The following is a 21981-nucleotide window of genomic DNA, read 5'->3' as shown; positions in this document are numbered from 1 at the left end:
ATCGCGCCGACTACAGAGATGTCATGACCAAACTCTACAAACTCCATCTTCGCCCAGCCTTGCTCTTCCCTGCAAGACTCAGAATTACCCCGCCTTCCGGTGAGAAGATTTGGTCTCCTCTGTTTTGGACGCAGATAAGTTTATCCAGGAATATACACCAATCCCCCGTACAGGTTAGAGTGCCTTGTCATTGTGTGTTAGGGTCTGCTCATGGACTCGAATCCACACTATACCATAACGGGTGAAACCGTATTAAACGGTCTCAGCAAGGGCTACCGAACATGTAAGACGCTGAGCCGACCAATGGAGGGAGGTCAGAGCTCTCATTTAACGTTAGTTTTACTTTCATTCCGGCTGGGTTCAGAGCGATGCCTGTTTGGGTGGCCTTCCAGGTTTGATCATTGACACTTTCGGATGGATATACTTATATTCCCCCATTTTTTGTTTGTGTTTTGGTTTCAGTTTATTATTTTTCAATTCTTGCATTATTAAGTATAATACCATTTATATTATTGCTTGCATGGGGACTGGGGGTGAGGGTTTGGGAAGGGGCAAACAGACACTTGGATAGCAAGTTGGTTTGTTTGTGCCGCGTTCTGTCTGTTGTCATGAGCGTCGCCGCTCCGATTTAGATCCCACAGCCTCTGTAGTGTCCTGTTGGTAGGTGTGTGTACATATATATTTACTTTCGTGACTTTATATTATTTTATCTCTTAGGCATGTTACTGAGGTCATTATGTAGTTATAGTTTTAAATTAGTGTAGGTTATTATTTATTTCTGGGGATGAATGTTTGTGTAGTTATGTGTACTGTATGCATATATATATGTATGTATATTTTAATATGTAGTATTATCGTATTACTGTATTTTGGAGTAGCTGGGTGTTGTATGTATGTAGTATATATTATTAAAACAATTGTATGTAATGTGTGTAATTTTAATGTAGTGTAAATTTGTTTAAATATTATATTTTGTTTATATATTTATATATTTTCTGTTTTGTATTATGATTTTAATTTTTGTTGGGGGTACGTTATTTAGAAAACTCTTGTTTCTATCTAATACACAATATGTAATGTCTGCTGTCTATGTCGTTTGCTGATGGTTTATGTTAGACCGGCATTGCTTAGCAATATAATCTTGTGTGCTATATCTTTTGCTTATCTCAGGGATTGACTCAAGATGACGCTTAAGTGCGCATATGTTTAAGTTGCAACGTTATCTTTTAGGGTTTATTAGATGCTTATTGAACACTTTATGCGGAGCCTCCTAGTTCATATGTTAGTAGAAGTTCTAGATATGAGAGGTGAACGTAAGTTGGGATTTTATTTTTGTTACCTCTTGTTCGAGGCGCCGGTGCTTTTTTGGCATCGGCCAGACAATGTTTATTATTTTTATTTTTTATATTTTTCTGCTCCTATTTGTGTATGCCTGTTAAATGTGGGTTGATGGGGGGAGGGGTTAATGGGTGGGTGAAAGTAGGGGACAGGCGGTGGAGAGTAAAGGTGCTTTACGAGGGGGGGAGGGAGGCTGAGAGAATGGCGATGGAGGTGCACGTTTAGTAATGCTTCGGAGGGTGTAGGTGCTAAATAATGCTGATGCGTGATGGCTTGAGGTGCGCTTGTCTTATCTTTTTACTTGAGTTACTGTATGGCAGGCCTACCATAGGTAACGGTACAAATGACGAGAGGGGGCGGGCTACATTTCATTCTCGGCATGTCAAGGGTTAAACGAACAATTAAGAGAGGACAAGGTCCTAGAGCCACTTGAAAGCCTACTCGTCTGATATTATATTTTTGCAAGAAACCCCCCATCTGAAATCAATTCTCATAGCAGACTTAAATTATCGGTGGGGTGGGGCAAGTGTTCATTAACTTCTTCTTGCAAACGAGAGGCACAGCCAGGGGCGAAAACTGAACTCAACCTTGGAGGGGACATTACATTACAGTTTCTCAGACGCAACTTCCTGAGGGGGCACACAAAGTAGTGCTGTAACCAGCCTACGTTGTACATATGTTAAATGTATATTGAGGAACCATAATTCTAACAATGAATAATTGATAGGTACAGTGTTTAACTGAAGCGGTTTAACCCAACTTGTTCAAAATGTTTAAATCATTATAATCTATACTATATAGTTATAGCAGTGCTCTTACCAGTCAGTATGTAGCAGGTATTCTCGTATTAGCACTAGCAATATCCGAAGGCCAGTAGGGTAGCAATGGTATGTAACATGTATGGGTGTAGTTTTCATAAATACAATGAACATGGTGGTGATCTCATCTAAATAATCTCCTTGAGAACCATCAAAAGTAGTCTCGTATTGAATTGACTTTTAATTTGACTTTTTCTGATACATTTATATAGTCATTAAATGTGCCACTGGCTGAGTCTACTACAATATCTTACAGAACAAAAAGCTTAAAATATAAGTACAGTTTAAAAGCAAAATAATATTCAATGAAAAACCCAAATAAATCAAAAAAATATCTTCAGGTCGTGTTCCACTCTTTAAACAGCAGCCTATGGGACAAGTATGTCGCAAAAGTATGCCATTTTAAATAAATAAATGAAATAAATCCTTTGTAAAGTGTACTGTCGTGTATGTCATGTCTCAAAATCTCTCTCTTAGGCTGCTTAGTACCCGTCATACGGCCCTAGTACAGATCTAATAGCAGTATTCCGCACAGTCCACTTTGTTGGACATAAGGGGTTTTCCGGGTGTGAGATGTGTTTCCTTTTGGAGTGGCAATTGCTTCAAACATGCTCTTAACCTTTCTGACTGGCATAGAGGACACCTAACTGATGGACAAGAAAGGGGAACCCGGATTTCAGTGGGGAGGCTGAGGCAGCAGCCTGTGTGTAATCAGATTTACACAGTGTGCTCCGCAATGGACATAGGAGGGCTAATGGCTGTGCTTCTACAAATTGCTGTCACTGTGTATTTTCTGCCATTTTGAGCACCAATCGTAACTCTGCCGTAAGCAGAACATGGGCAAATTGAGCTCAACAACACTTCAGTTTGCCACTTCGGCAATGCCTCGGCCTGTTTTCCGAACCCTGTATAGTCCAATAAACTCCTCGTGGGGACAAGGTTTCATGGTCACATAATGCAAAAAGACACTCTCCTGTTCAGACAGAGCGACATCTTGGTACATACATTAATGACAATTGTACAATGGAAAGAGATCTAATTCAGCTGCAATGAACTGAATGATGTTGGGCATGATGTTCAGAATTTCAAGTTCCTGTGCTTTGGGGCCTCTTCGAAACGTCAACATATGTTGCAGAGTTTTGCAGTTTCAAAATTGTGGGTTGTGGCTGATATGGTTTTGTGCCATCACTGATGGTAATGGACAAGTGTGCAGTGTCCCTATTGGTGCGTGCTGGCAACAAGGGTGACCCTGGTCCTGCTGTGGGCCTGTACAATTGTTCTCTGAAAGTCTCTCTCCTGGTCTTTCCTTTCACCACCCTCACAGACTCAGTCTGTGTCCTAGAAAGAATAAGGTGTTTGCCGTACTCCTAACTACCGGTACTCAAAACTACACATTTAATCAAAAGCAATACCATTGCCATAAACAAATTTAGTTTTAGTATCTTTAAGTTGAGAGCGGGGGGTATCCATGGCATTTTCCAATTATGTGCTATTTTCAAGTAAAAAAATTGAGAAACCTTTCATAATGTTGCCAACAAGGAGACTAACAAACTTACCTGAGACTCCCTGTCTCTGCAGTCTGTCCCTGCCTATCTGTCCCAGCTGCTGTCTGTGTGCCATTGTTGCTGCGTCTGGCCTAATGAATCATTGGGTGAACATTCATTAGATTTCACTTCTTTCTTCTGAACTTTTATCAATCGTCTTTGAGATATTAGGCTATAGAGTTCTTACTTTGGCGTTTTGGTGTACTGAAAAATACTCTGATGCCCGTCTTTTTACTTTTTTCTGCATTTTTCTACGGCTGGCTGGCTGGCTGCGTTTCTAGCTGCACACACAAATTACACAACATATGCTACAATTTCTAATTTTAATATAGTTTGTTTCAATTGGCTGTTAAAATAGCTGAATTTGTAAAGCTAGCGAGCACCATCGTTTCCTGTGGTGTTGCTATAATCTTTTTTTTACAAAGGTGAAATAAATAAATGTACAAAGTTTTCACTAGCGACAATTTGCTTTTGCAACGAGACATTAACTATATTTAAGGACATGGTATAAGAGTGTAGTTTTGTTAGTTTTGGACTTCAGTTTATCGCTAACCTTATCACAGGGACTTTGAAGCACTACAGCTGCATGCTGATGTTGGAATAATACTGACATTAGCAAAGATTCATCTTTGACGACGCCACATTAATGGAATAGGTACTAGTAGCTGCTAGTTTAATGTTGCTTTAGTTTGCGCGCTACTCTGCAATTAGCTAGTGTGTGAACTCTGCCAACTAAAAATGTAAGAATTGCTATGGGCGATTTGAACTGGATTAACCTCACGTTAGTTGACGTTTACATGTGCTTTCAGACAGTAGATAGAACCTCTATACTTGCAGCTAAAGACTGGCAGTTGGATCAAACCATTGTGATGGCAAAGGGGGGGTGGTCGCAATCTTTGAAACTTAAAAGGTCGCTATAAGTGTCTATAATAAGCACAACTGCTTTCATTGCGTATTTCGTAAATATTATTGACAAATTACATAGTTAGTTTAACAGTGATAGATGTTGGGGGGGACAGAATATCATTTTTCCAGGTATGGAGGGGGGTCGTGTCCCCCTGTCCCCTGGGATTCTCCGCCTATTGGGCCACGCGATTCTGGTAGGACGGAATTCTTCCCCTACATAAAACCACTATTGTGGATAAAGAAGGGTCGGTTAGTAGATCGTAATAGGAGAGATCCACTCTACTTCTGTAACTCTACTAAATATCTATGGGCCAAACATTGATAACCCCTCTTTTTTCAAAAGAGTCCTTGCCCTGATTCCAGATATCTCCCATACTAACCTGGTCATTGGAGGGGACCTTAACTGTGTGCTAGACCAATATTTGGATAGATCCTCTACCCGGCGAACCCCTACCTCCTATTCAAGCGAATTCTTGAATACCTACATAAAAAATTCGAACTTATTTGATATATGGAGGATCTCTAACCCTACGGGTAGGGAATACTCCTTTTACTCTCATGTTCACAATGTTTATACTCGAATTGACTACTTTTTGGTTGCGAAATTACTCCCCTATACCTGTAATGTGAGGTATCATGACATTATAATCTCTGACCACAGTCCACTCACCTTCTCCCTGAGATTGGGTGACATCGTACCAAACAAGAGGGTCTGGAGGTTGAATCCTCAGCTCCTCACAGAACCAACATTCTGTGAACATCTTAAAGATCAAATTACATTTTTCTTTGATACCAACGACAACACAGACTTCCCCAGCATTATTGTGGGAAACACGGAAGGCTTATTTGAGAGGCTGTATCATCTCCTTTCAGGCTGCCAGGAGTAGGCAAAACAGAGGAAAATTGGTAGAACTAGAGGGACAAATTCATTTACTGGATAGGGAGAATGCTAGCCATCCATCTATGGAGAAACACAAAAAAATGACCTCTTTAAAATTTGAATATAATCAGATTCTCTCAGCTAAAATTGCTAAATCTTTTCTCTATGCCAAGCAAAAATATTTTGAGTTTGGTGACAAACCACACAAATTACTCGCCAGACAACTTCGAAAAAATGTGAGTGACCGAATGATTCACAAAGTTAAATCTGCATCTGGGGAATTACTCTCTTCCCCCAAAGACATCAATGACAGATTCCGTCAGTTTTATGAGACTCTATATACATCTAAAGTGGATCCTAACCCCTTAATTATGCAAAACTTTTTGGAGGACTGTAATCTTCCTGCCCTGAACCAGGAAGATTCTAACTTCCTGACTAAGGAAATATGTCTTGAAGAAATTCGAGAAACAATTAAATCTCTAAAGAGTGGCAAGACCCCGGGCCCAGATGGATACCCTGGTGAATTCTATAAAACATTCAGTAACATGCTCTCTCCCTACCTGCACAAAATGTTGGTTTAGGCCAATGAGGATGGAGCTCTCCCATCTACTTTGGATGAGGCGTTCATTACAGTTATACATAAGAAGGGTAAAGATCCGGAAGAGGTAGGATCATACAGACCAATATCCCTCCTTAATACAGACCAAAAGATTTTAGCAAAAACTCTGGCTAACAGAGTTAGCTTTAATTGGCAAATTGGTCCATTCGGACCAGACCGGATTTTATCACTAACAGAAACTCAGTCTTCAATCTCAGGCGCCTCTTCAACATTATGTATTCTCAGAGGTTACCTAACGTGGACCTTGCCGTTATGTCTCTTGACGCCGAAAAGGCCTTTGACCAAGTTGAGTTGTCCTATCTATTCAAGGTCCTACAGAAATGTTATATTGGAGATTGTTTATATAGGAACCCCTGTGCGAGAATACTCACTAACCAATCATTGTCACCCCGATTTAACCTTTACAGAGGGACAAGGGAGGGTTGTGCGCTGTCGCCTATGCTCTTCGCCCTAATTATTGAACCTCTCGCTCAGGCGATCAGATCTCATGCAGCAATGCACGGCTATAATACTAAAGATACTCTAAATAAGATTTCCCTATACGCAGATGACATTCTCCTCTATGTAACAGAACCCCAAGCTAGTATTCCAGCTATTCTTGATGTGATTAATTTGTTTGGTACCTTCTCAGGATACAGAATAAATTGGAACAAGAGCAAATTAATGCCCAAACGGTTGCAAAACACCTCTTGGCTAGAACATCTTCCAGTTAAGTTATTTTCAGAAAAGTAGTTACCAAACAATACTCCTCACTATTTAAAGAGAATTTCCCCTCTCTGATGCAAAAACTCAAGGCTCTGCTTGGAAGAATTAATGCCATTAAAATGGTCTTCCTCCCACAACTGCTCTATCTATACCAGAACATCCCAGTATTCATACCTAAATCCTTTCATAAACAACTGGACTCAATTATCAATCCTTTCATCTGGGATTATAAAACACACAGGATAGGTAAAAAACACCTCTGTAAATCCAAGATGGAAGGAGGATTGTCTCTCCCAAATGTTATATTTTACTATTGGGCCGCCAACCTCCGTGCTGTTACGTTGCTGCTGGATGACGCACCTCCGTCATCCAGCTGGCTTAGTATGGAGCGGGAGGAGTGTCACCCCTTCTCTATTGGTGCTGTGATCTTGTCGCCTGTCACTCTGGAGATGTCACTTTATCGTAACAATCCTATTATACATAGCACAGTCCGATTCTGGAAGCAAATCCACTTTGAGCTTAGACTAATATCATTCATGCTCCCTGTTGCCAGGAATCCCTGCTTTTCCCCCTCTGACCTTGATAACACCTTTGAGCGATGGGGAGAGTTAGGGATATGTACCATAGGGGATTTATATATAGAAGGGACCTTTGCTTCCTTTGAGTTGCTGAGGGAAATTTATAATCTTCCCAGAAGTAACTTTTTCAGATACCTACAAATTAGAGACTGTTAGAAAACACCTCCCAACATTTGGGAATGCTAAACCTTCCATGTTTGACGGATGCATAAAAATATGCCCCACCTCAGACAAACTGATATCTYGTCTATATGATGCTTTTCAATCTGTTAGCACACCTTCTACAGATGCCATTAAGACAAAATGGGAGGAAGAACTACTGACATTTCTGTTGCAGACTGGGAAGATAGCTTGGAGTATATCCACACATGCTCCATTAACTCCAGACATCGTCTCATACAATTGAAGGTATTACACAGATTACACTATTCCAAAACCAAACTGCATAGGATATTTCCTGATACATCCCCTATGTGTGATAAATGTCAGGCTGCGCAGGGTACACTACTCCACTGCTTTGCACTATGCTCTAGCTTGTATGGTTATTGGTGTGGAATTTTTAGGATCCTCTCTGAAGTTCTGGAGACTTCAATAGACCCAGACCCGCTTCTGATAATCCTGGGAGTGTCTGATTCCCTAAACGGATTAACCAACCCCCAAAAACAACTAATCTCTTACAGTCTCATTTCGGCAAAAAAATGAATCTTGTTGTTTTGGAAAAGGAGGGAAGCGCCCTCTAACAAATTATGGCTCAGCGAATTGGCAAACACTGTACACTTAGAAAGAATTAGATATATTCTGAACAATAAATTATCAACATTTGATGAAATCTGGCAGCCTTTCCTGTCTTACTTGGACCAGTCGGCGCTGGGAATTTGTACATCTTAACACACTCTCAATTGTAATATTTTAATTTACCTTTGGGCAGCATGTGCTGGCCCCGCCACCCGAGCAGTCAGGAGGGGAATAGGGGGGAATAAGGGGGGGATAAAGGGGGAGAATAAGTTGGGGGGTGAAATCTACCCTCTTTCTTTCTATCTGTTGTTCTCTATGTCGTGTTTTGTATTATTTGTTTTGTACCCAGAACTCTGGGTCTTGTTGTTTCTGTCTGTTCTTTTATGTTTAGATAAGAATTGTATACTTGTCTTTTATACCTATACACCATTCTTGTGTGTTCAATAAAAAATATTTGAACGTAAATAAAAGTTGAAATAAATAATTATCTTTACTATGATTCTAACATTTCACATTCTTAAAATAAAGTGATGATCCTGACTGACCTAAGACAGGGCATTTTTACTAGGATTAAATGTCAGGAATTGTGAAAAACTGAGTTCAAATGTATTTGGCTAAGGTGTATGTAAACTTCTGACTTCAACTATATATATATATATATATATATAAATAATCACACATTACGACAAGAGAGACAACACTACATAAAGATAGCCCTAAGACAACAACACAGCATGGTAGCAACACAACATGACAACAACATGGTAGCAGCACAAAACATGGTACAAACATTATTGGGCACAGACAACAGCACAAAGGGAAAGAAGGTAGAGACAATACATCACGCAAAGCAACCACAACTGTCAGTAAGAGTGTCCCCGATTGAGTCTTTGAATGAAGAGATTGAGATAAAATATTTCAATATCACCTATGCTTTGTCTACTACAGTGACAACTAAAAGATACCAAAAACAATTTAGTCCAATCAACGTAGGCTAAATATAATACGGCTGTCCATGTTTATGATTCCTGTGTGTACGTGTGCGTGCATGCGAGTTTGTGCAAGTCTAAAACACATGTTGACTCACCTGTCAGAGTCTATCTAGAAGATAGTGAAGGAGTCAGGCGCAGGACACAGGTAAGAGTAAAAAACACTGTATTTACTCAAAACAAGAACGTAACAAAAATCCTGTATTAAAACAAGGACGAAACAGGACATCGAACTCCAACACACGAAAGACAATCACGCACAAAACAGAAAGGGAAACCAGAGGGTTAAATAAGGAACATAATTATGCGATGGGAACCAGGTGTGTAAACAGACAAAACAAAAGGGAAAATGAAACATGGATCGGTGAGGTCGACCGCCGAACGCCGCCCGAACAAGGAGAGGGAACAACTTCGGTGGAAGTCGTGACATCACCCTACTTGAAGAGAAAGGCCAATGCCATCCTCCTCTCTTTCATGTTGATAAAATAGTCTATCACTCTGTCATACAGTACACGCTTTTATTTTTTGTGGTCCTAGGCTACCTGGCTAAAATGCTTGCTCGCTAGCCTAACTTTCTTTCATGATCAACATTAGCTAGTTAACATTAGCCTTCTACATTTAGATACATACTGAACTTCCATCCTCTCAGGCCAGGGGCACAATGTATGAATTAATAGTTGGATCAGAATTGCCGTTATAAACATTGGCCAGTTCGGAGAATTAAGTAAAACCACAAGTCCAAATCCCTATCTCCACCCATGGCCAATTTAGGAAAGGGACAACTTTATTTAGATAGCTAGCCACCGGAGGACAACTACACAACGAGATTCAACAATTCAAGTTGTTTCTCAATGCGATTTGATAGGAGTGATGCCAAATCCAAACTGGCTTCCCTTGACATTTATATTTTATGCGCCAGGACCATTCACAGTTGAGCTCACTCAGTTTAGCGCAACGCTGATTGGCTATTATTTTATACTTTTTTTTAATCAAGGAAAGCCAAATGCTCGTTGGCTTCCCTTGCATTCAATGCTACGTCCGGCAACAATGTCATACTCTTTTGGCCCAGACAGCATCAGATAGATGGCCTACACATACAGAGACAGAGGGGCAGTGTTTTGCTCGCTCGGATGCTTTCTCCAGTGAGATATATTCAGCCTCTTGCGAATTGAAGGATAATTATGAAACACAGAGAGACGAAAGATAAATGATTTAATCTTTTCTTGTTCAATTTTTGGTGAAAGCCTGGCTTCCCTTGGCACCCATGAATACACGCCACTGCTAGTACTAGTACATATTCTTCATATCTGCTTTTTGTCTTTTTCCCCAGGGTTCTGGCCAGTCGCCTTCGACTCTTAACCCCCCGACCCCGGCCAATGAGAGAACAGTCGCCTGGGTCTCCAACATGCCTCACCTCTCCGCTGACATTACTCTGGAGGCTAACCGCATCGACCGCGAGGAGTTCAAGCTGAAGGAGTACTCCAAAAGCATGGATGAGTCTCGCTTAGACAGGGTAGATACATCTCTCCCACCACAGCTTTTGCAATACAAAGAATGGTAGCCTAAATTTGACATTTTCAATGTGTATGTGTTTATATAAAAAACAGTAGATAATTGTCTTAACAATATACTSTAGCTTTGGCATTGAAATCCCAATCTTCTAGGAAATCGACAGTAACAAAACGATGCCTCAAAAGAATGCAAAATTCGACTTAGCAGCATATTCAGCAGCAAACTGTGAGACTAGAGAACCGTAACACTGATCTGAGTCATATCTCCTTCTTAATGCACAGTGCAGATGTCAGGGATGTGCAAGTCAAGTCTATCAGTGGAGAGCAGATGGTACCGAGACACTTATTTATGAATAATTTAGATAGAAACAGCTGAGGATGAACTTGAACAACAGTGAGTCATTGAAAATAAACAAACTTTTAGCTCGCATATTCATATTTGACTGCATTACCACATTCAGACACCGCATTACCACATTCCTTTGTCCGAGTGAAGGTGTGTTCAGTCAACCCCCCAAAACATTTGTTGGTTGCTTAGTCATGTGTTGCTAATAAACAGTACAAATAACAGTACAAATTTTTTTTTTTCAATATATTCCATTCTGGAGTTATTTTCATAACAGACATAGCTAGATCTTTGTGCATAGTGAGCAAGTGAAAAGGGATAAACTGTGTGTCTTAGACTTTAGTGAACACTGGACAACAATGTGGTTGCCTCCATATTCCATGGTGACTTGTCGACGTGTATGACAATTGCTCAACCATTTTCTATTTCCAATGCGTTCTCTTCTCTCTGTCTGTCTCAGGTAAAGGAATACGAGGAGGAGATCCACTCCCTAAAGGAGCGACTGATCATGTCCCACAGGAAGCTGGAGGAGTATGAGAAGAGGCTCCTTTCCCAGGAGCAGCAGACCAGTAAGATCCTCTCACAATACCAGAGTCGCCTGGAGGACAGCGAGAGGAGGCTACGGCAACAGCAAGTGGAGAAAGACTCCCAAATTAAAGGAATAATCAACAGGTAAAAAGAGGGGTGGTGGAGGAGAAGGAGAATGGAGATGTAGAGATTAAGAGAAAGAGAAGACAGGTGTGGAGAGAGAACAAAAATGGAGTGAAGAAAAWTAATTAATGTATTGTTGAGAACTATTGTCTGATTACATTTATCCAAGAAATATCCAACAATCTTCCTTAGGTAGGTGCTGATTTTTGGAAATCATCTGGGGAATATTGATGAATATACAGTATATGAGAGGCTAGATAATGTATAGTYATAAAATAGATACATTAATGTATGGAGAAATAATGGGGAGGCCTCAACCTTCACACTCAAATGTATGTAGGGATATTTTAATTTAAAAAAAGTCAAATGTAACTTTTATTTAACTAGGCAAGTCAGTTAATAACAAATTCTTATTTGCAATGATGGCCTACCCCGGTCAAACTCGGACAATTGTGCGCTGCCCTATGGGACTCCCAATCCCAACCAGATGTGATACAGCCTGGATTCGAACCAGTGACTGTAGTGACACCTCTTGCAGTGCCTTAGACCACTGCGCCACTCGGGAGCCATATATATATATATAATGGGACAGCTTCAAACTAACTGCACATTCATTTGAAAGGTGAGAGGTCAACAGTGAAATCCATTCATATGAATGATTCATGTCTGTATGCAGATACCTTAGGCAATTGGTTTTCACCCAGTCAGTAGGAAAATGTTCATTGAACATTCTTCTGACTAACGTTGACAAATTGACTTGAGATAAGGGACTTGAGAGAGGAAACTATTTGTGTAAATGTTCTGCTTTTGTTCACCACTTCTAATAATCTGCAATTGATAGTTAGATATGTGTCACAGGGAACCTTGCTACTTTTAATCCATTCCAGGGAAGAAGACATGGAATGAAGACCGAGACAGTTCCTGGCTGTACTTAATGGAACCAATCCCATCCATAACCCCATAACTTGGTGCATAAAGAACCCAAAAGACATGTTTAGGCCCTTTGTGCTATTGCACTATTTGGCAGCCATTTTATTGCCAGTATATCAAACATGCTGCTTGTTTTTTTCCATCAGTAGTTGCGTCATCTGTGGTGATTATTCCGATAACCGTAAACTGAGAGGGATTCACCTAGATTGAATCGAAAAGCACAATACTGGACTGAAAGGTGACATCATATGACTTCTATCTGCCCTATACAGTATGAGGCCATAATGGTGTTTTTGATCAAAAATGCATGAAACAAAGACTAAGGTAGTACATGACATCTTGTTGTCATCACCATAACAGCTTGACATGAGGATGAACAATACCAATCTTTACAAACTGCGACCACAGTTTGATAGTATTTCCCTATCTTATGATGTGTAAAGAGAACACAGAGTAAACCTAATTTAGTATCTAAATGACAAGTTCTCCTTCCCCTTTGGCATTGTTACAGTTGACAAGGTAATCTAGAGGATTCTATAAGTAGTGGATGGCTGCAAGGTTTTAAGACAGATTCATATGCTGTCAATGAATGAGATGCTATTAGCGTTTTTTTTATTGTTGATGGTAGAGAGTATGTTTCAAGCAATTCCAATGGCTCAAGTGGTTTAATCCACTGTCCTCCAAAAGGATAATTAACCATACATTCCACATTTCACAAAACCCAAACTTCTATCATTGCTTTTCAAATCTCATTCCCCATTCTTCTTCGAAACGACTTCAGATATTCTTTGAAAGCCTTTTTTTGTGATTTATCTTGGTGCCTCTAGAGTAGCAGTTATGTTTCTTAAGAGGAATATGAAAGATTATATTATATCAAAGAATATCAAACACGCTAGAGTAACACACTTTATCTAAATGTTATCAATACCATACTGAAGTACCAGTACTGTACCAGCCATACCAATAAGGATACTCTAAGATTCTATATGTACATTTTGTTATGATATTACCAATGTAATTAACTATTTTAATCTATTGAAATAGCAATATTGTAGCATTACGAGATGTGCAATAATAGATTACATTTAGCATTTATGAACAAAAGCATTACATATATGTATGTAGGCCTACATTCAGGCACACGAAGATATTGAGTATGTATACCTCACATGCATAGATACATCTATCATATGACCATACATACAGAACTCATACACTTAAAGGTTTTTTCAGGTCCCATTCAGTATCAAATGAACCCATATCAACATAAATTATATTGAGACTTCTGCATGTATGACCATGGATCCTGTAAACCCCTAAATACCATAGATACAGCATATGCAGTACTGTACAAAATAGTTTATAACTTATATCTTTGACTTACACATGGCTGTATAGTGTATTTGAACAAAAATGTTAATCGTGTAGCCAGATGGATATTGGTGCCATTTATCTAAAGTGTTAAGATTTATTTCTGTTATAATTTTGCTCTATGTCGYTGGTTTAAGTTTTGATCTGCAGTAAGTCATAGGAAACCGAAGGGTAAATGGGGTTGTTGTTTGCTAAAGTTAGAGCTTTGAGGGAGTCATTTTTTGAGATACGATGTGGAACAAGAATTGTTCACTATCATAAGATTGCCCCTCTTTTGGCATTGTAGCAAGCATAATATTGGTAGTCTGTATAGATGTATACTATTACATCAGTATTACTTTGAAAGTTTTCATAGAGATATAACTTGTCACTGTGCAATAAAGTCATTTGGATTGACATGGCAGATAGCAGCACATAGTGAGAGTTTACTGKTGATGTACATACAATTGACTACATGTGACCTTTGACTCACCCAATCGCCTGCCTTATTTCTATGTAACAGACAAGTCAGATATCATGACCTGTCCCTGACCTCATATTGACAAATACCCACATTGTTTTGACTGCATGTAAGACTTGACCTGACAAGTACACTACTTGAACTTGAAGTAAATAGATATACAGGTTTAGTTTTGGTACATATCACCCATGTGAATCACTGTCTGCCTTTTTTAGAATTCTACTGTATACTCATGTTACATTTCATAGTTTCTTAGATCAGTGCCAATGTTTCAGTCAGTGCATACGTTTGATTTMTTTTCCCTTTCTTATTTTTGTCAAATAAATCCCTGTACATTATTTATGTAATAAAACATCTAACACCAATGTTTGAAACTTCACCTGTGGATTTTCATTATTTATTAATGTTAAGCATCAATTTAGTTGTATGTTAATAAGCATAAAGATATTCAGAGAATGCTTTCTCTGCGGAATTGCGACAGCTTGATTATGGTGGCAAATGACAATGGGTGATATGTTATCCTCTGTCCAAACCAACCACTCATTTTGGAATAGTTTGACTAAAATCTGTGCTATTTCTGTTTTTACTTATCTTATTGGCTCAGTTTTTGCACCAATCACATCGGCTGTCTGGTCCTCACTTTCTCTGTTGCCACTCCACAATGTCCTATACAGTTTCTTCAGAAAGTATTCATACCCCTTGACTTATTCCACATTTTGTTGTGTTACATCCTGAATTAAAAATGGATTAAAAAAAAAATCGCACCCATCTACACACAACAAAGACAAAATGAAAACATGTTTTTTTAAATTTTAGCAATTTTATTGAAATACAGAAATATGTCATTTACATAAGTATTCACAACCCTGAGTCAAAATACTGTATGTTAGAGTCACCTTTGGCATCGATTACAGCTGTGAGTCTTTCTGGGTAAGTCTCTAAGAGCTTTGCACACCTGGATTGTACAACATTTGCACATTATTATAAMAAWWWTTCAAGCTCTGTCAAGCTGGTTGTTGATTATTGATAGACAGCCATTTTGAAGTCTTGCCATACATTTCCAAGCCGATTTAAGTCAAAAATGTAACTAGGCCATTCAGGAACATTCAATGTTGTCTTGGTAAGCAACTCCCGTGTATATTTKCCTTGTTAATTTCTTTCCCAATTTTTTTTGCAGTTTTATTGTATGTTGTTGATCCAGTCTCAGTTTTTGCTTATCACAGTCTTTAAACTATAACTGTTTTAAAGTCACTGTTGGCCTCGTGAAATCCCTGAGCGGTTTCCTTCCTCTCTGGCAACTGAGTTAGGAAGTATCTTTGTAGTGACGGGGTGTATTGATACACCATCCAAAGTGTAATAATAACTTAACCATGCTCAAAGGGATATTCAATGTCTGCTTTTTTTAACCATCTACCAATAGGTGCCCCTCTTTGTGAGGCATTGCAAAACCTCCCTGGTCTTTGTGGTTGAATCTGTGTTTGAAATTCACTGCTCGACTGAGGGACCTTACAATTATCTGTATGTGTGGCGTACAGAGATGAGGTAGTCATTCAAAAATCTAGTTAAGCACTATTATTGCACATCGTGAGTCCATGTAACTTATTATGTGACTTCTTAAGCACATTTTTACTCCTGAACTTATTTAGGCTTGCCATAACGAAGGGGTTGAATACTTATTGACTCAAGACATTTCAGCTTTTCATTTTTAATTAATTTGTAAACATGTTTAAAAACATAATTCCACTTTGACATTATGGAGCATTATGGGGTAACCCCAGCCAGTGACACACAATCTCAATGTAATCCATTTTAAATGTGGAAAAAGTCAAGGGGTGTGAATACTTCTTGAAGGCACTGTATTAAAATGAGTCATTCCTTTTGTGTAATTAGTCCTCTCTCAGCATTCTGTTCATCTCAGGAGTTTAACACTCTGAAGTTCATCCACTTTGTCAGCAATTTTTCACAGCTTTTCTGTATGACGTTAAATGAAAACAACCATGTCATTCAGGCGGAAAGTAGATGTGATAAGATTGAAGACAATGAAATCTATAATGAGCAGAGCAGAATAATTTCATTACCTCAGAAATATTGACCAGGTWGGAGTTAGGATGTCATATGTACCCTTGTTCATTGAATCTCCATCACCAAACWGCTGATCGCCATCTTGGATTTGACTTCATGATTGCAGTGACTTTTAATTCATCCTTCACCTTTTGTGTCTGAAGAAAATATCAGAACCATTGCCTTGAATGACCCAGATCTTGAAATTCCAGAGGCAAGTATTTAATGATCCATGTTCCCTTCTCTGGAAAATAATTCTGATGCTGAGTAATCGTGTCGAAATGTGAATTTGCAAGGCAAGAAAAATATCCTATGGAGACTGTAGCAATAAGCTTCCAAATATCCCTGCAAGACGACTCTTTGAAATTGTTATAACAAGGATTTGGAATCTCTATCATGTTGTGTCAGTTCAACTATTCCATGAGGATGAGGATGTATTGCTAATTAAACCCCATTCAGAACACGATGACGGCAAAACACCACAATCTAGACATCATTAGGCATGATTACATTGGAAAACACCCTGAATTGGACAGACACATCATGCTGAATCCCTTGGGGAACATGGAAATATGCACTTCAACTGCCTCAAAAATGCTTCCTCGTATTACTAGAGCAGTGTATGTTAAACAGTTACAGCATTGGTTGAATAGATTATAATTTGGCTACCAGAGGTTTTAAGAAACACTACTATAGACCAGGTAATGGGTATAATTGACAAATCAACGTTTTTCAGGGCAATGACAGATCCAGCTTGCACCTGGACAGTCTTTATAAGCCTTACGCATTACACTTAGCTACTTAGTGTCTAGTTAACTCACAATTCTCTCACAACTGTTTGAACTCTCTCGCTCTCTCTCTCTTTCTCTCTCTCTCTCTCTCTCTTTCACTCTCACTCTCAGACTTATGGCTGTGGAGGATGAGATAAGGGGAGGAGCCGTGGTTGAGCCGCCAAAAGCTAACGTTAGGGTCTTCGCCGATCAGGTCTGTGATTTTCTTCTTCCGGTCGCCATGTCTGTAGGATGGCCTGTGTCTTTATCTCTCTATCCTTCTCAATGTTGTTTTCATCTCTTTGTTGATTTGTCCCTTTATTTTGTCTAGACAAGTCCTTGGGTTTGGGTGAGACTGTCATTTGTCTGTCAATCCGTTTAGGTGCTTTGAAGGTCAAAGAACGTCTGTTTACATCTYGTGTCTGTCTCTCRAYCARTCTGTTTATATTCTGTCTGACCACATCCGGGTTGTAATCAAATCAGCGTCTGTGATAACTGTACATCTCAGACACGTCTATCAACTTTGTGTGAACTATATGTATTAAGTCAAGTTGTATTACCAGTCCAACACAAATGCAAGACAAAATACACGACTATTGAACAGTTTTGGTCCTGAGGATGAGTTMATTTGTCAGGCCGACAACGTCTCCAGCATCCACACTCAATGTCTCTCGGTCCATGCTTTTAGCCAGCCACTCATCCCTCATGCAACTTGTCAGGCCCGCCTCAATCATGAGTCATGCTGCAAAGACATACCAGCTTTCAGTGTGTGTGTGTGTGTGTGTGTGTATGTGTCTGTGTGTGTGTGTTGTGTGTGTGTGTGTGTGTGTGTGTGTGTGGTGTGTGTGTGTGTGTGTGTGTGTGTGTGTGTTGTGTGTTGTGTGTGTGTGTGTGTGTGTAAGAGACAGAGTGTGTCAAACCCCAATGTCTCTCGCAAACGACATCACAGATGTATGCTCAAGCTTCTTTTATTCGTTAAAATCAAATCCCTGTTCCCAGAAGATGAGTCCGCACCAACCGCTTCCCCAATCCAAACTCCTTCATCCCGATTATTCAGACTGAGCACCGGTCAAGCCCACCCTCAATCATGAGTCATGCTGCAAAGACATGCCTGATTTCTGTGTGTGTGTGTGTGTGTGTGTGTGTGTGTGTGTGTGTGTGTGTGTGTGTGTGTGTGTGTGTGTGTGTGTGTGTGTGTGTGTGTGTGTGTTGTGTGTGTGTGTGTGTGTGTGTTCCAAAAGAGCGTGCGAGAGAGAGTGAGTATGTGTCAAACCACAATGTCTCTTGCAAACAACATGACACATGTACGCTCAAGCTTCGCTGAATCCCGCCCAGCCACTTCCCCAATCCAAACTTCTTTATCCCAATCCGAGTCAAATCAGACTCAAAGAGGCAACAGACATTTTCTGACATGCAGAGATAAAAACAAAAGCAGAAAGTTTGAGCGGTGTGAACAGACAGTGCTCCCGCTATGTCCCAGATAAGAATGCAGCTGAATGCAGCACCCCTGCAAGGCGTTAAACGGTAAAGGCCTCAGCCACGCTTCCTCGAGTGAGCAGTGATCCAATGCGTCTCTCCTGTTATTTCTCCATTCAGTACACAGCTCCCCCAGTGAGGGAGAGAGAGGGTGAGGGAGGGAGGGAGGGAGGGAGGGAGGGAGGGAGGGAGAGGGAGAGATTAGCCAGAAAGGCTTAGAAACTTTGGTTGAAAGGGGGTAAAGCCGTCCAGCGATGCATGGCGTTGTGTTCAGTTGCCAGACAAGCAGCAGACCAGAGTTTTGCGCTCGCACTGTTTCCACTCGGTCGAACGTGGCCAGTCTGTGGTTGACATGTAGTTGAGGGAGTGTCATGGTAGACTTGGCCTACAGCCTCACACAGCATTGGAATCGGAATCTATTGGTTCTTTCTGAGGGCTGAGAGATAYAGTTTGAGTAGCTCTTCCCAAGTGGTCGTAGGAGCGTTCAAGGCTGGGCATCCATCTTGATATTGGTTTTGTTTCCAAGCTGAAAGAGGCAGATTTTCTATCCAACATGAAGCTGTTCTGGTCTCTTCCTAGACACAGTATTAAATCACAGCAGTCCAACATGGAACTTCTGATGACATTCATTATTTCCATGTCATGCTTCCACCCAGGTTTTATTTTTTCTCATGTTAATTGTCCATTATCATGCAACCACGCGAACATTTCTGTGTATCTCCATTGTTCTGAAGGTTATAGTCAAGAAGATTATAAAAGGAAGCCRTAMATTGTTGTGGGCCAATTGTTTGTGTACCATTACATTCCCATCATGGCTATGCCCAAGCAGAGCACGTCGGCATGTTTTAATGATTGCGTTTCCAATATCTGTCATTATTTGCAGTGAGCTGGCTACCATACAATCACTTGTCCATCGCCATGGCAGCAACAGGTGTTTAATRCTGGGTGTCTAGGTGGGGGTGTCGGTGACTCATAGKGTTCACGTTATCTTTATTACCCCAACAGTGGGCAGTTCACTCGGCTTTCAGCGTTTTACGTGGAATTTGTGGATTCATATTCCCAAAGCATTATGTTGAGAATACCTCCACCCCCTCTCTAGTAAATATCTGGTTTTAATGGGATTTCATTGTCAAACTTGATTAATGAGTTAATTTAATAATATTGCTTGAGTTTTTATTACTACCGTTTATACAAATGTTCTATCTTAATTTRATCTGTTGTAACAGAGAATTTTCCTGTTCAGCAGGAAATGCAAACTTGTTTATATTTGAGGGTTTAAAAAGCTTCTAACGTTTGTAATTTCCACTTTAAAATGTTTGACTTGATTTGCCCTATTGAAATATATATCAACCCCTACAAACATATCCATTAATTATTATCCACATTCCTGTTGGTGCAGGATTATTTTCCTGCTGTGAGAAACTGGTCCAATTAAGATATTACACCTGTAGGCAGCAACTAGTGGTAGCACTCTTGAAAGTACAGTAGATCAACCTGTCCTTGTAATGACTCATAACAAATAAATCATAATTTGGATGTTGTACTGTACATATCCTCTCCAACTTAATGTTGTATGTTCCATGCATCATTGTGAATATAATGCATGTCTCACTTTACATGGTTATCTCTATCACATCAGTTATCAACTGTCTCTATAACCTTATATGTCTTTAAGTGTGTTATGTGTCATTTAACCTTTTTTACATGTGTATGCATATTTATATTGTTTAACTCTGTTTTTTAATACTATTTATTCCTTGTTGCAGTAATAGTGGTGTTTAATATTTTTGCCAATGATTACTGCATCACCTTTTGCCTCAACTTCTAACCCCTCAGCTTCAGAGGAGATCAGAGATACCATTTTTCTGGACAAGACTTTTCAGTCTTTGGATCAGTGAATGACATTTAGCTTGATTTAAAATGCAGCTATCTTTACTGCTAAACCAACTCAGTGGCCTTGTTGTTAGTGTCCGCCCTGAGATTGGAAGGTCGGAAGTTCGATCCCCGGCCGAGTCATTACAAAGACTAAAAACGGGACCCAATGTGTCTCTGCTTGGCTCAGCATTAAGGAGATAGGTCGGGGGCTATGGCCCTGCGATAGAGTAGCATCATGTCCAGAGGGTGTACTTGTACATCAAGCTGCCTCACGTTCTGGCTTGCACAAGATGGCTACGAACCCTCTTTACTGCTGCATGTGTGTATCAACAGCCTTGGTTTGCTTCCTCAGCATGCAGACTTGGTTGACATGTTGGGCCCTCTTGTGCTTTCAGGCTGCTGGGTTTGTGTTGGCGCGAATGTGGTGTGYGTTCCTTTGTGTTTGTGTGTGTCCTGTTGGCGTTGAGTATCCCTAATGCTCCTCAACCCTCGACACCCAACTTCTACCTTTTACTTTCTTCAGTGCACACATGCCTAGCCTCTCCTCTCCTCCTCCTTTTCTCTATCGTTCCTCTCCTCTTCTCCTGTGTTGATGAGATACGGTGATTTCTCTTAGGGGAGGCGCCAATCCATCCTAGTGCAGCCCCGTCTCGCGCCCGTCCCACCCCGAGTACAAAGGTAATAAACCAACCAGCATACACTTCAGTGGTACTGCCTCTCTCCATCCATCCATTCTGCCTCTTCACTTTGACTCCTCCACTGTACTGTATGTGCGTCATTGACCGTATGCAGCACCAACAGAAGCAGTTCTTGACTTACACAGACATGTCTTATACAGACATTTGCACGTATTATCAACAGCAATAGTCTTTCTTTCTTTACCTATTGTTCACATTATTTTGGTTATTTTGATTTTGTCAACAGCAATTTGAATAATGGCGAGCTTTACTGTAAAAGAAAATCAATAAATGCTGGAGCTGAAATGTCAACCCAGAGTCAGGGGTAGACATAACATAGTAAACCAAAATCTGGGACACTCAAATTAGTATGATCGTTATGTTTGGTATGGCATGTATTAATATGTGGATGTCCATCATCCATTTCGTATGATATATTACAATTCATAAAATATGCTACAAATTTGCAATATGTATGATATGTTAAGAATTCCAGTTTGTTGTGGCTAACGTTAAGTAGGTGGCTAGGTGGCTAACTCTAATGTTAGCTAGGTGGCTAATGGTAGCTAGGCTAGGGGTTAAGGTTAAGGTCAGGAGTTAGGTGAAAGGGCTAGGGGAAGGGTTAGCTAACATGCTATGTAGTTGCAAAGTAGCTATATGCTCAACCATCCACCCCGACCAACTACGCTCCTTTAATTTTTGCCTTAAGTAACCTTCGGCCTGATGTAACCATACCAAACA

The 21981-nt window shown here is 40.0% G+C and overlaps 1 protein-coding gene across 1 annotated transcript in view; it reads left to right on the top strand.

Moving 5' to 3' along the window:
- The window catches only part of LOC111965136 (ras/Rap GTPase-activating protein SynGAP-like), a 113173-nt gene extending 91592 nt beyond the window's left edge, over positions 1 to 21581 (top strand). The window contains 4 exon segments of the mRNA XM_070444011.1: positions 10443 to 10625; positions 11430 to 11641; positions 17345 to 17426; positions 21180 to 21581. Of these exon segments, the coding sequence (XP_070300112.1) occupies positions 10443 to 10625; positions 11430 to 11641; positions 17345 to 17426; positions 21180 to 21245 (543 nt within the window). The 3' untranslated portion in view covers positions 21246 to 21581.
- The last annotated feature ends 400 nt before the right edge of the window (positions 21582 to 21981 follow it).

Source organism: Salvelinus sp. IW2-2015, linkage group LG6.1 (genome assembly GCF_002910315.2).
Source record: "Salvelinus sp. IW2-2015 linkage group LG6.1, ASM291031v2, whole genome shotgun sequence".
NCBI classification, from domain to species: domain Eukaryota; kingdom Metazoa; phylum Chordata; class Actinopteri; order Salmoniformes; family Salmonidae; genus Salvelinus; species Salvelinus sp. IW2-2015.
This window is presented reverse-complemented; position numbering and strand designations above follow the sequence as displayed.